This window comes from Aulonocara sp. 'chitande type north' Nkhata Bay, linkage group LG4 (assembly GCF_057382095.1).
Source record: "Aulonocara sp. 'chitande type north' Nkhata Bay isolate Kocher_YH1m ecotype deep benthic linkage group LG4, A_spYH_male_GT1.1, whole genome shotgun sequence".
NCBI classification, from domain to species: Eukaryota; Metazoa; Chordata; class Actinopteri; order Cichliformes; family Cichlidae; genus Aulonocara; species Aulonocara sp. 'chitande type north' Nkhata Bay.
Window position 1 is genome coordinate 13,909,353 of NC_141347.1, and position 14,528 is coordinate 13,923,880.

Sequence of the window (14,528 nt, forward strand, 5' to 3'; positions counted from 1 at the left end):
TTTTCTTCTTTTATACCCTTTCTTGCCAGCCACGCTGTGGAGTACTTGGACGCGTGTGATGGAGCATTGTCCTGCATGAAAATCATGTTTTTCTTGAAGGATGCAGACTTCTTCCTGTACCACTGCTTGAAGAAGGTGTCTTCCAGAAACTGGCAGTAGGACTGGGAGTTGAGCTTGACTCCATCCTCAACCCGAAAAGGCCCCACAAGCTCATCTTTGATGATACCAGCCCAAACCAGTACTCCACCTCCACCTTGCTGGCGTCTGAGTCGGACTGGAGCTCTCGGCCCTTTACCAATCCAGCCACGGGCCCATCCATCTGGCCCATCAAGACTCACTCTCATTTCATCAGTCCATAAAACCTTAGAAAAACCAGTCTTGAGATATTTCTTGGCCCAGTCTTGACGTTTCAGCTTGTGTGTCTTGTTCAGTGGTGGTCGTCTTTCAGCCTTTCTTACCTTGGCCATGTCTCTGAGTATTGCACACCTTGTGCTTTTGGGCACTCCAGTGATGTTGCAGCTCTGAAATATGGCCAAACTGGTGGCAAGTGGCATCTTGGCAGCTGCACGCTTGACTTTTCTCAGTTCATGGGCAGTTATTTTGCGCCTTGGTTTTTCCACACGCTTCTTGCGACCCTGTTGACTATTTTGAATGAAACGCTTGATTGTTCGATGATCACGCTTCAGAAGCTTTGCAATTTTGAGACTGCTGCATCCCTCTGCAAGATATCTCACTATTTTTGACTTTTCTGAGCCTGTCAAGTCCTTCTTTTGACCCATTTTGCCAAAGGAAAGGACGTTGCCTAATAATTATGCACACCTGATATAGGGTGTTGATGTCATTAGACCACACCCCTTCTCATTACAGAGATGCACATCACCTAATATGCTTCATTGGTAGTAGGCTTTCGAGCCTATACAGCTTGGAGTAAGACAACATGCATGAAGAGGATGATGTGGACAAAATACTCATTTGCCTAATAATTCTGCACTCCCTGTAGAAGCTCGATAATTCTGGAGCCTCTGAAAATTGAGGGGAGGACTAACATGTGTAAATTCCTGTAATTCCTAAACAGTTAATCCAAAACTTTTGCTAAAGCCCTTGAATTAAAGGGTGAAAGTAGTGTATTTGTATGTGTGGAAGTATATACTCTAATTGGAAAAAGCGTCTGGACTGATGAGTTTCTTAAAACTCAAACTCAAAGTAATCCAAACACTTTTTTGCCCAGATCCTTGGACTACAATGACCTGGATGACTGAGAACCTTCACAGATATAGGCTCTAATACTATAAAGCATTACTTTATAATAGTATTATAACACTATAATGGCATTGAGTGTGGTTAACAAGTTTCAGCATAATAGTTTGACACACCTTGGCTTGAATGGTGGTCACTGTGTAGTGCAATTTTTAATCAAGCCACTAGGTGGCACGTGGCGCTCCAGATCCCACAGTGTCACTGCACGTGCTGCCGTGCGTGGGGGGGAAAGCCGGAGCCGCGCCGTTAAAGGTTGTTGTTTTGGTTGTGATTCTCCAGAGCCCGCCCCCTGCTTTTTGATAGGCGCTGCGGTATGATTGGCGTGCGCGCGCTCAATTGTCACCGCGTCAACATGCTGAGGGGGCGTGGCTCGCATTGGTAATTATAACTCTGATTGTGTTCGGACACATGCATCCGTCCCCGTGACGTTGAAAAGTTGATGCAAAGCGCACGTAGTCGTTTCGTCGGAGTAAATAAGAGTTGTGTTTTCGAGCAGAGCGGGCAGTTTCACAAGTTGTCCAACATGACGGCGGCTAACCAAATGTTTTTCGAGGACAGGAGCGACGTGCCGGACCTGCTCAGGTACTTGGCCGACTGTCCCTTCCCGGCCTTTGATGACAGTGGTAAGCATGTTTTAAAATAACGTTATAACTGTTTTTGCATCTTTTTATGAGAGCTGCTTTTGCTAGCGTGCAGTCTGTAGTTGGCAGACTTATTTAAGTAGCATATGGTGGTGTGTAGTTACATTCATGGAAACGCTAAGTACGTTTTTACTATATTTCATTACTTTATGTGACTTTCCCACATAAAAATTTGACATAGAGGCCTATGAATATTAAGGATTAAACTATGGCACTGGTTGTAAAATGACTATAATTAATTAGTTACATTATTTTTAAGGTTTATGATTTAATATTGTCCTGTGACAATTGCTATGTTGCCATTTTATTAGAGTCTGAGATACAAGTAATGCAGCAGCCCTGCAATTCTTCATGGTATCTTCATCTTATTTATCTTGCTTTCAGTGATACACATGAAGTGGTTTTATACATAAAGCTAATGAAGTGACTTCTGTTATTTTGCCTATTAAAACTGACCTAGTGCTTTCATTACATCTCAGCATTGAACTAAGTACTTAATCCAGCTCTAGTGTAAAGTGATTTTACTAGCAGACACTTTAAACCCTTCTGTATGGGAAACTGTAGAAGTAAAACCACCCGTAAACATAATTAAATGTCTCCTGTTCAGTTCATTATTTTACTGAGTGCAGTAGTATGTGGTAATCAGAATATCACTCTAATCTCTTGAAGTGTGCACAGGTGATGAAAGGCTGTGAGGTGTATTGTGTCAGCAGACTGTCTATGCTGTTTCTCCGTGTAGCCTGAAACTGATGCAACAACACTGAAACAGTCCTCACTCAGAGTTTCATCATTTCATTAGCTTCTTTATGCACTCTGCTTATGTTATGCACACTTTTTAGCTTACTTTCTGTTAAAAATAAATAAATTCTTTGGTTTATTTTTCATTAGAAGTTGCTAGTGCAATGACATAGGAAATGTGAGAGGGAGTGACATGCAGGGCATGCAAGAAAGACTGCCAGCTGAAACTGAACTAAATGTGTTGGGGTTGTGTTACTTCACCTGTGCTCTGATGTCTCCTTAAGCGTTTGATGGCACTTATGTGGGTACGAACACCTAATTGCTCCAGTATCACCAAAGTTGGTCACAGTGAGGTTTCGAATATACCTTGACCTGTTAAAAAAATAAATAGATAAATAAATCTTAGTATGCAGTCCCCATCTTCTCATGACTAATCAGAGAGTTTGTTCATCTCTATAGACAACCAGACAGCTAGCTCAAAGGAACAGTGTCAGATTTGGGTCAAACAACTTGCAGTAAAGCTGTGGCTAATGATGCATAGGAAATAAAACCACCCTGGAGTTTGATTTCCTTCATAAAGACCAGTCTGTGTCATTCAGCCCCTGAAATCAGACATGTGCTGTATTAGCAGATTTACAGCGAATATTTAGCTGTGTGTCATAAGTGTATGATATACATTGGCAGCATGTAAAATCTATGATGCCCTAGAGTTGACCTTCGGGGGGCACTTTAAGTAAATGTGGTTACAACTGAAAGGAACTCTGCAGTAAAAGCAATAAAACTCAAATAAAGCAAAATGAGTCGGCTAGTAGAAGCAAATCATGTGCCAGTAAAGTTTGTAGTATGTTTAGTAGTTTGTAAGTAGGTTTCATGTTTACACATGTTTGTGACACCAGAAAAAATCCCACAGACATGCAAAGTAATTATAGTGTTAGAAACTCAAATATAAATATTGCATTTTATTATCTTGTTGACAACCAATGCTGACTCACTAGTACATAATATGCTGGCCCTGTGATATGCAGTGTCTTCGCAGGACACTTCAGTGGCAGATTATTGTGTTATTGTTATTGTGTTTACTGTGGTTGAGGCCTTAATAGTTCTGTAATTTCCCCTGTAAAGCATGCAGAAAGCATCACCATCAAGTTTTAATTCAGTTATTTCTTCCTCATCTCAGTGTGCATACAAAGTTCCCTCTGTTCACATGTGTTGAACAACAGCAGACTCCTGTCTCAGCTGTTTCAAGAGTGTAAATTTAATCAGTTTAAATAGACAGCAGAGGGCACTGATAAGTGTTTATTGTGCTCTGGTTTGCTCTGTAGACACAGCAGACTCCAGCCAAGACCGGTTCTTGTTTTGTATTTTTTCCAGTGAGCTGCAGGACCTAGAATGAAAACTTTGTATTGTGTGAACCGAAAGCATAACAAATGATTTAACAGTTCATTTCCAATATTGAAACATGCTTCCTACTCCCCCTTCGTCTTCTTCTTCTTCTTATTGTTGTTTCAGTTTGACCTTTATCATCCTTGTAATGCGATACAAAATGTTGCACATGCGCTCACTAGTATTCGTGGCCACAGAAACCTTAATAAAAACCCTGGTCTCATGTGTCCCTGTCTAACCTTGTACGTGGACAGAGTATTAGGACACCAGTCTTTTGGTGTGCGGTTTCAGTGTTCAGTCTGTAGAAGCTCATGGCACTTGTGCTGAACTTGGAGGGGGGAAAAAAGGAAAAAAAAGAATTTCACTGCGGCTGAACATCGTGTTCCTGAAACAAAACAATATTCGAGACAAGGTCGTGCGCGCTCCGTCGCGCGGAAGCACGCACGTCTCTTTTTTTTGTGGCAGTGAGGGTTTATTTTTTTTTAGATTAATTATTATTATTCGGTGCAGAGAGGACCTGGAAGCTGGTGCGCGTAGAGTTAAAGCGTATCTAGGGAAATATGTGATAGACGTTATAGATTATACCTCGCGTGCACTATTAAATCAATATAAAATAAAAACACTGTCGTGCGCGTGCCCGCTTCAACCAGCTCGCATTGGCTTGCACGTGCAGAGAATCTTTAAACCACGCCCATCGACAGAGTGTGCTTTCACATGAGTCGGGTGCGGGCGGGGCGCACGTGTTTGGCCACGAGTATCACGCTCAGAAAACAAGCGACTGCACGAGCTCACAACGTGTTTATGTGGGTGTGGGTATTTGCGCTATGCGTGCGCGCGTGACACGCAGTTCTTGCCGTGAAAGTGTGAGTACCTCGTGCCTCTAACGCCTTCTAATAAAGATGTTAATATGATGACTGCACGAGGCCGAGTGTTGCATTCACGTTGCGCTTATAGGGTCTGTTTTTTTTTTTCCTTCTATGTAAAGCCATGATTTCCTTGTGTGTTTGTGGCCAATGACCAAACGTAGAGCTACCACAGATTAGAGTCAAAATGAAGCTGCAGTAATATATTCATATATGAAGTACTGACAGCCAATCAGCTGCTACTATTGCGTGAAAGAGGCGTGGCACGGAACTTCTGAATATCCAACGAGCGTGCTCCGTGGGTAAGGAGAAGAAGAGGCTCGGTGTGGTGTTGTTTTTGACTCTAGAAATCTGCATTTTCGGCTTAAAAGGCTCAAAATCAGCGATAGTGTCGAGTCCAGCGGCTAAACGCGGTTCTTGTGTTCCTGTTTTTCGGACGCAGCTCTCGGTAAAAAAAAAAAAAAAAAAAAGCAGCGTCGCCTCGGTGTACTCGGAGCTCGGCACGGAACAATGCCTGGCGAAGCCGCGATGGCAACGGAGCTCGAGCCCAGCGGTAATACCGCTACAGCGTCACCCCAGAAGTCTTTTCCTTTTGTTTTAAAGAAAATTATGGACATACCTCCTCCGAACATCCTGGAGGAAGGAGAAGACGGTAAGCATTATTAATTATTATAAATAATAATAATAAATTTAAATTAAAATGCTGCCCAGTTTTTCAGCTTGTAAATGAACCACGAGTATATAGGTTTTAAAGCTGGGTAGTAATCAGCGTCTGGTGTTTCGCCTAAAACGTGTGGTCGTGGTTTTGGCTCACATGTCCTCTGTTGCGTGGAGCAAACGATGAAGAACAAAAAGTTCCTGCTCTTCTGCGCTGACAATCAAGGAGCTAAACCAGGCTGGAAACAGTCAGGACAGAGCGGACTCCCTGCGGTTTCATTAAACAGCCCGAGCTACTTTTCTTTGGTTGCTGGCTGATGGTGATGGTGTTTTCTGACTATCTTCTTTCATTTTAACATCTACTCCCTCTCTCTGCCTCAGTCTGTCAGACCGCTTGTAGGGCTTCTTGGATGTAGCCCGCCTTTGTTTACCCACTTGTTTGTCAGGTGTCACATCACCACCACCCCTTTCCACCCAGCCTCTTCTCATTCATAATTTCACTTTCTTACCGTGTCTCCTGAATAATGTTGTACCATGCTGCAATTTTTGGTATCCATTCAACACCCAAGTAAATACAGGGCCAGTATCGCCAATAGCGATACTTACAAAGGCAACTTGTGTAGCAGAGAGTAGTGTGTCATTACTTATGAGGTCATCACCAATTTGCAACACATTGTAATGACTGGGATTTTTTTGTAATTAATACATGCCTTTCAACTTTTCATGTTTGTTAAAACTGTTTTTTAGACCTTGAATGTTACATATATATTTTGCTTAATTTTTTTTGTTTCCAAAAAATAATAAAGTCAGTGGGTTATATACTGAACTTAGGATTGATACTTTGTTTCGATCCTCTGTCTTGTTGATACTGTTGTCCTTCAGATTGATACACCCACCTCTACTACTGAATAATATTTGGACAAGGGAACTGTTCATTTTCAGCAAGCAGCCATTAATTTCACTTTTTCCTTTTATGCTTTATGTCTTTAATGTAGAAATAGAGAAGGAGAAGTTGTGCTCATCTGAAGATGTGGATGGAGGAGGGGCTGTGGCAAACAATGCTGGTGGAGGCTCCAGAGGAGGTGGTGGTGGAAGTGGGGGCAGTGGAGGGGTATCAGCCTCCCTGACCCCAGCCATTTGGGAGAAGACCATTCCGTATGATGGGGAGACATTCCACTTGGAATATATGGACTTGGATGAGTTCCTCCTGGAGAACGGTATCCCTGTGACCCTGGAGGAGGAGGAGCTGCAGAAGACGCTGACAGTTGAAGACAAAGGCAAAGCCATTCCCAAGGCTATTGCAGGAGCTACCACCACCACTCCTACTACTACTACTACTGAAACAACTACTCCCGCTACTCCTGTTGCTGCAGACTCATCATCTCCCCCCTCTGCCTCCATGGCTACCCCAGATCCAGAGGAGCCTGTGACAGTCACCACGTTACAACCGGCTAAGCTAGAAGAAGAACAAGAAGAAGAAGAAGAAGAAGAAGGAGAAAAAGAGGAAGAGCAAAAAGAGGAATCTTTGCCTGAGGAGGCAACGCCAAAAGCAGAAGTAAAGAAAGCGGGTGAGCAGATTTACTGCATGTGTTAAACATTAACACCTGATGAAAACTGTTGTTTCCTCTCAGTTATGCAGCTCTAGTTTTATTTAGTTTGGTCTAAGAATATCAATGCTGGCATGGCTACCTGAGTCATAACGATTAATAAATGTTACCAAATCTGGCCAAACAAGCTCTGTGACAGACTGGTGACCAGTCCCAGGTGTAGCCTGCCTCTCACCTCATGACAACTGGGATAGGCTGGATTAAATAAGGAATATCGTCAACTTTATAAAATGCGGTATGCCAGAGCATTTGGCAGTAGGACATACCTTATACAGATTTTGGTGCTTGCCCAGCTATTTCTGTGCATTATTACTCTGCTAAAGTGATGTCGTGAAAGGCAGATTTTTGCATATAATTTTCATCTAGGTCTTCAATGCTAATATAGTCAAATAATTTCACTGCAGGCAGTTTAGTCACATGTTAACAAACTGACACAGAAGCAGTGATGGAAATATTTTTTACGTAAATGTATTTTTGGGAGGTGTCCAACTTAGACACCTTTCATTTGAGCTGCACAGAAACTTTTAAAGCCTTTTTTTCCAGTGTGGCATGTAGTGAACTTATTTGTTTTACTACGTTTTATAATTGTTTTTATGTAGGTATGGTTATTATTCCCACAAAGACTTGTGCTTCTTTTGTATAACCCTCAGTTTGTTTGTTTTTTTTAAATGAGTGTTTGCAATGATAAAATATCTTTGTGGGATAAGCGGCTGAGAGCAATGAAGCCTACATAGCTCCCTAACAGGTTTCACAGTAGTGGTGTGAAGTCTGGCCACCTGGTTCATTGCCGTTTACCTGTCTTGTGTCCAAGCTTACTTTTTCCCCTGCTGGACTCTGCAGAACGTAACACGCCCTCCCCAATCGACCCAGACGCCATTGAGGTGGACATTAATTTCCAGCCAGATCCCACAGACCTGGTCCTGTCCAGCGTGCCCGGGGGTGAGCTGTTCAACCCACGCAAGCACAGGTTCTCCCAGGAGGAGCTGAAGCCGCAGCCGATGATCAAGAAGGCCAAGAAGGTTTTTGTTCCCGATGAGCAGAAGGTCAGTGGAATCAAATTTTCTTCTTCCCAAACTGCAGTTGAGATCAGTTCACTCCAGTCTGAAAAAACACTGTTGTAAAAACTAGTTAATATATGTCATACAGTTTAAGTCTGACATATATTTAGAAAATTTCCACTCTTTTCATCTTGTTCAGTTGTCAGAAAAATGCATTTATCAAAATTGGGTTTGCAGAATGTTTAAGCTCCAACTCCATCAGTTAGTTTGTATTTCTATGTGATTACGTTAGCCCAATAAAACATTAGAATTGAGCTGATGATCTCCTCAATCCAATCCCTTCTTTTATGTGGGCAGGTTTAACTCTTCTTTCTGTCCCTTTTCATTCCTCTAGGATGAGAAGTACTGGTCGAGAAGAAAGAAGAACAATCTGGCAGCGAAGCGTTCCCGCGATGCACGCCGCCTTAAGGAGAACCAGATCACCGTGCGTGCATCCTTCCTGGAGCGTGAAAATGCTGCTCTGAGGAAGCAAGTGGCTGAGATGCGGAAAGACTGCGGTCGCTGTAAGAACGTCCTGGCTCGATACGAAGCCAAGTACGGCCCACTGTAAAAAATAAATAAATAACAGAAAAAAGAAAACTCACAATAAAACCCATGACGAGACAAAAGCAGAACTCCCTTCCCCGCAAATTTCAACACAGATATAAACACCTAGGGAATCTAAATTTGCACTGTTGTCTTTGCTGACCTCCAGTCACTGTGTTCGGCTCCAGTTTCTAACACAACGCTGGAGTTTTGGATGCACACTGGCAGGCAGTGAGGCATGATGGGAGCGGTGGTCACAGGAAGGCCTGTGGAGAGCGCCTGGCTTCTACACTCGGAGAGGAAGTGGACCGTTCTGGATTCTCCCATGGTCAAACACACATGGAAAATATGGTCGTCTCGAGAAAAGTTCAAAGAGAGTCAAGCGACATGAAAAGAGCGGGTCGGTTAGAAAGAATCGCACGCTTTCAAATTCGATACAGCAGTTTCCGTCAGAGCACAGCACACCTTAATGGACCAAAGCACGAGTAGCGTCAGTCAGAAGCTGCATATTTAGAAAGGTGCACTCCTCCTGTTTTCCTTGTGTTGCACTTAATTAGGAGGCTCAGAAGAAGAAGAATATTTAGTGAAGTTGCGCAGTGTAGGAGAGGAACAGATGAAAAATGAGCCGGAGTCAGGTTCAAGGTGGTACTCCCAGTCTGGAGAGGGTAAGAGGAGGGAGACCTCAGGAAAGGTGTGGTCCAGTCAGAGTTCTTCCGTCACACAAGCACGCCTCTGCACACTGTTTAAAAACAACTGTTATGTATATATAATCATCTCTCTGCACCATTTTTATAGTGTATAATCCATTTTGCACTTTTTCATTAAAAAACAGAAAAAACACACACACGGTGTGCGGAGATTAAGCTGGTAGCAGCTGTCAACCTTATTAACGATGATCACAGTGGGAGCTGTTTTAATGGTAGCATACTAATGAAAATGCAAAGTAGGTCTAAAGTTTAAAGCTTCTGTGATTTTTAACATCTTTTTTTCTACTAAGATCAGCTTCCAGAGACTCAAAGATTCAGTGAAGGAGCAGATTGTTTTATATATGGGGAAAGAGTAGTAGTTTCTATCTGTGGGTTACTGTTAAAGGCATGCTGTGCATTTGATCTCCAAGGCCTTTGATTGTAGAGGGGTATGTTCACATGTACAGTACTACGCACATGTCTTGTGCCACCCTTCATTCCCTAAAATTTTGCTGATAAAGTGGGATATAGATGCAGGATTTTATTGACATACATGGAAATACAGTGTCTAAGACAAACACAGAGTTTGTATTATTCTAACCAGCTTGAAAGTTGATATTTGGAAGGATCACCTTATTCTTCAACACAGCCTGATCTCTCTTAGGCAGCTTTCTTCTCATTTCTTTAAGTCGTCTTCAGGAATAGTTCTCCAGGACATTTAAAGCTCTTCTTTGGATGTTTCTGCCTTTCTGTTATGTTCTCTGTCAACATGATCCTACACTGCTTCAATAATGCTGAGGTCTGAGCTCTGGGGAGGCCAATCCATGACTGATGTTTTTCTATTCAGGTATGCTTTCACTGTGTTGTTTGAGATGATTGCCATTCTGAAAAATAAAGCTGTTTCCAATTACGACACTTTCCACATAGTATTGTATGATGGCTCAAAATCTAACAGTACTTTTCTGCCTTCATAATTTCATCAATAGTAACAAGATCTGAAAACTGTTTAATGCCCATCAAACTGTTACTTTTGATCTTTTGCGTAGATTCAACAAAAAATTAAAACAAGTATGTGTTTTGTGACAACTGCTAGTAACAAAAATACAAACAAAAAATAAAATCAACTTTGAAAGAGCTTTTTAGAAATCCTGGAGAACTATTGCTCAAGACTACTTTAAACAATAACAAAATGTGGCTCCTTGAAAGCAAAATATAAAGAAATGAGGGGTGGGTTTAAGGGTTTTTCACAGTGCTGTTGGGATGTTTATTTACTGCACACTGCAGTTAGTGTGCTAGAGTCACTGCCTGCCTAATGGTGTCGAGAGGACTGGATTGATTGGTTGCTTTTTGTTTTTTTATCTTAAGCAGGCTCAAAGTCGGCTGTTTCTGAACCTTGTAAATATGTCTCCTGGTCTTTATTTTGCTAAGACGGGGACTCTGTGTCTTTATTAACCCTACAATATTCCTTATATTTGCCAAATAGTTGAATGAGTGCTGTATTTATTCTTGGGTAATGATGCATTTGTTGATTGTGATGTACAAACAATGTGTCAGATAATTTTATTTCTCCTTAGGATAATAATAATAATACCTATATAATGAAACCAATGACAAAGCAGGGAATTCAAAGGGTGAACTGTGCTTTTGGATGTTTGTTTTAAAAACAGGTTTATATAGTAATGTGGGCTTTATTTTTTGTGGGGTGGGGGTATTGTGTTGTGAACACACAAAGGACAGGGTGCACTTTCCTTTACCTCGTCCAACACTTGCTACTGTGAAAGGTAAAACATGGAGCATGGCTACAAAGTGTTGGTTGAAGCAAAGAACACGTACAAAGCAGCTTAGTTCCATTTGGCAAAACCTTAAATCCGACTTTATAAACTGAGTTCTTTCCGCCAAAGCTTCTGAGTGTGAATCTTAATTAGTAAATATGTTGCAGACTGTTATGGGACTCTGTATCTCAAACTTATAATTTTCTTTTTGATTTTTATCAGCCAGCTTGTGCTCATAATCCTGGAAAGAAAATAAATGTGGCAATAATACTCTGTTATGTAATGCTAGTTTGATTTCAGTAGTGATGTTGTATGTATACTTACTATGATGTACTAAATAGAAATGCCCCAAAATCATTCGTGCTTCCAGTTCTTAATTCTCTGTAGTCCGAGATCTTAATGCATGAAACCCAGTGAACCTGTCTGTCTCTCTCTCTCTCTGTTCCTTGTTTGTTTTTTAAAAAAAACAAGTTTTATACCAAGTGTACTTATGTCTGTGAACCATTACTGAAAACTAGAGCTCTTTGGTTTTTGGGGGGATGACGTGGGCTGATGGTGTATTGTGCAGAACAGTGGAAAAAAAACAAAAAAGCAGAGCATCTTTGCTGCGATGTCCTTTTGTTTATGACAGCACCGCCTTTCCTTGTGCAGCCAGCGCTTGACCTTGTGGTGAAAACAGCTGAAAGCAGCATCTTTTAATCACTGTGGATTATTATCTTTTTTTTTTTTTTTTTTTTTTTAAATTTGCTATAGATTGATCTGTATCTGGATACACAGGAATCAGCTGGTGCTTTTTTTGTTTGTTTGTTTTTTTGTGTGTGTGTGTGTTTTTTTTTTCTTGTCTTCTTGATTGCTAATATGATCATTTGAGTTTCCTGATAGTGTATTGTAACAGCTGGTTCTTGGGGTTTTTTTTTTCTGTCACATCGACTGCACTGAGCTTTAGACATCAGTCTAGCTGATGAATGCAAACTTGGACATTTAAAAAGAAAAAACTGGTACTGGCCACGAGAGGTTTTTAGAAGCCAATAAAATAAAGATCATATTTTGTATAGTGATGCATAAAGTATGTAGCAGTTTCTGTTTGATGTGAAGCTCCTTATGAAATCATTTTTCCTTTTAAAGAGGTTGGAGTTTTTCCCCAATTCTCTGCATCCAGACCTGCAGTTATGACTTTTGGATGTAGGTGCGTCTTCTGCCACCTACTGACAAAAGATGGCTCCTGCACTTGTGAAACCCTTTGTGCTACTTTTGGGTAATATTTAAGGAAAACTAGAATCCTGGAAATGCGCAAATAATTGACAGAGAACATCTGGCACAAGTGTGTGTGCGCACAGGTGTTTGTAGGTGTGCTCAGAGCAGCACGACTAGATCTCCAATCTAAACCTCAGTTTTAAGGTTATTGCTTGAAACTCTTGACACTGGTTTGAGATGCTTCGCATTGACAACACCGTGTCCTTGTTTACTTATTTGAAGTAGCTCCCGGAAAACCATTTTAAATCTCTTTCTGGAAACATTTTTTAAAGACTTGTGGTGTTTTTGGCTTTCTGTTCTGATTTTTATATAAATGTGGGTTTTTTTCTCGTTTTTGTATTGTCCCTATCATGTATTGGATACATGCAACTGCAGTATCGTGTCCTAATTGTATCTTGTATTATGCATATGAAATAAATTTGGAGTTTTACCGACACGTGGCCTTGTCTTTTTGACCTTGCCTGATTTGCTGACCAGCTGCGGCGGCTGTGTGACAAATGTCGGGTAACACAAGGAGCTGGTGGATAAATGAAGGCATTGTCCTCATCCTTGATGCACTTGCAAGCGCGCACACACAAACACAAGCCCCCTGAGTGCACATCTTCCCCCCCCCCCCTTTTTATTGTCCCTCCATTACCTCTCTCCTGCTGCTCATCAGTATTCCAGCAGAGTAGGAGATGTTGCGTAATGATCACATCGACAGACAGGGGAGCAGAATTGCGTAACACATAAGCAGCCTCTAAAGACCAGAGGGATGGGTGTGTGTGTGGAAGATGGAGCAAAGACGGCGAGGAAGCAGGAGGTGGGGACAAGCAGTGGAAAGGATCAGGTAGTGGTAAAGATGGAGAGTGGGGGAGGGAAGATAGCTAGATGATGAAAAGAGAATGAGGGATGCGGTGCTGAGGATGCAGAGCTATGCATGTTGTCACACCGCGACATGAGCAAGCCAACCTTCCAGCTGGCTGTACACAGACACCAGCACGGGGCAGGACAGGCAGACGGAGTGCTAGGTGATGAAATGCAAAGTAATATCTGCTGGGATGGGTCCAGCTGAGGTGGGCTGGTGAGCAAGCTGGCTGCTCACCATTTGAGAATTCCATCCTTGCTTTGAATTATTGATCAAACATCACTCGAATCTGTTTACCGCAATCAGAGCAATGAGCTGCTCCAGGACTCTCACGCACGAACCAGGGGTCTGAACCCGCACAGAGACCACAAAGGAGGAGGACTCACCCCCGCACTGTCACGCACAAATGAGGACGACACAATCAGCTTAATTTTTCCATGCTTATAATTTTTTGCCAATCTGTTTTTATTACAAACTTAAAAAAGGATCTCATACAATAAGAAACTGCAGTAGTAACTCCCCATTCCCGAGGGGGCAGCACAGAAAACAGGTCATTGCATCTCAGTAGTGAAATATTCATTATACATCTACAGGGTGTACAGATCAGATACAAAATAGGAAGAATAATAATAAAATACAGGCAGGAAAGAAAACACTATTTATACATCATCTGAACATTTTATTAGATCCATTTTACTCTTAAAGGTTAATGTTTATTCACTTTTTTCTTTTTTTACATAGAAAATAAATTTATTTTATGCCAATGAAATATCCCAAAGTGCAAAGTAAAACGCAAACATCAATATAAGCAAAACGACATCAGAATACAAAATTCTTGTCTCCATCGTCATTCCTGCTCAACCCTGATTTTAGAACAGCCCGCATTCAGGTTTATGGTGCTTCCCCCCTTTATTTACTTCTTTCAAATATCTAAGAGCTGACTCTCCAGCTTGTGTTATTAGGAAATGTAATACCACCATCGCCTCTATGCTTATTTTTTGTTTCAATTTTGGTTTTAATCAGGATGTGAGGGGTACAGAGAAATGTTTCTGGTCATGCATGACTCAAAGAATCCCTCCAAATGTTTTCACCATTAAATAAACCTAACAATCTAAACCAGGGTTGACAACAGTTCAGAGCAACATTCATTTCCCTCGTCTTTTCCCAAACCGGTTGCCTTCTTATTGAAGAGAGATATTGGAGAGAGGTAGAAACCCCTTGAATCCTTCAGGGTTGTTTA

At 41.5% G+C, this 14,528-nt stretch overlaps 1 protein-coding gene across 2 annotated transcripts; it reads left to right on the top strand.

Annotated features, from left to right (window-relative positions):
* Positions 1-1,660: 1,660 nt before the first annotated feature.
* LOC147332175 (thyrotroph embryonic factor-like) lies at positions 1,661-12,877 on the top strand. Of its 2 annotated transcripts, none has more exons than XM_086288619.1 (4): positions 1,661-1,880; positions 6,535-7,107; positions 7,987-8,189; positions 8,539-12,877. In XM_086288619.1, the coding sequence occupies exons 1-4, from the start codon at positions 1,697-1,699 to the stop codon at positions 8,752-8,754; spliced, it is 1,176 nt and encodes a 391-aa protein (XP_086144745.1). In that variant the 5' UTR covers positions 1,661-1,696; the 3' UTR covers positions 8,755-12,877. The 2 variants fall into 2 exon arrangements, with proteins under 2 accessions (XP_086144745.1, XP_086144746.1); XM_086288620.1 differs by lacking the exon at positions 1,661-1,880 and adding an exon at positions 4,846-5,534.
* The last annotated feature ends 1,651 nt before the right edge of the window (positions 12,878-14,528 follow it).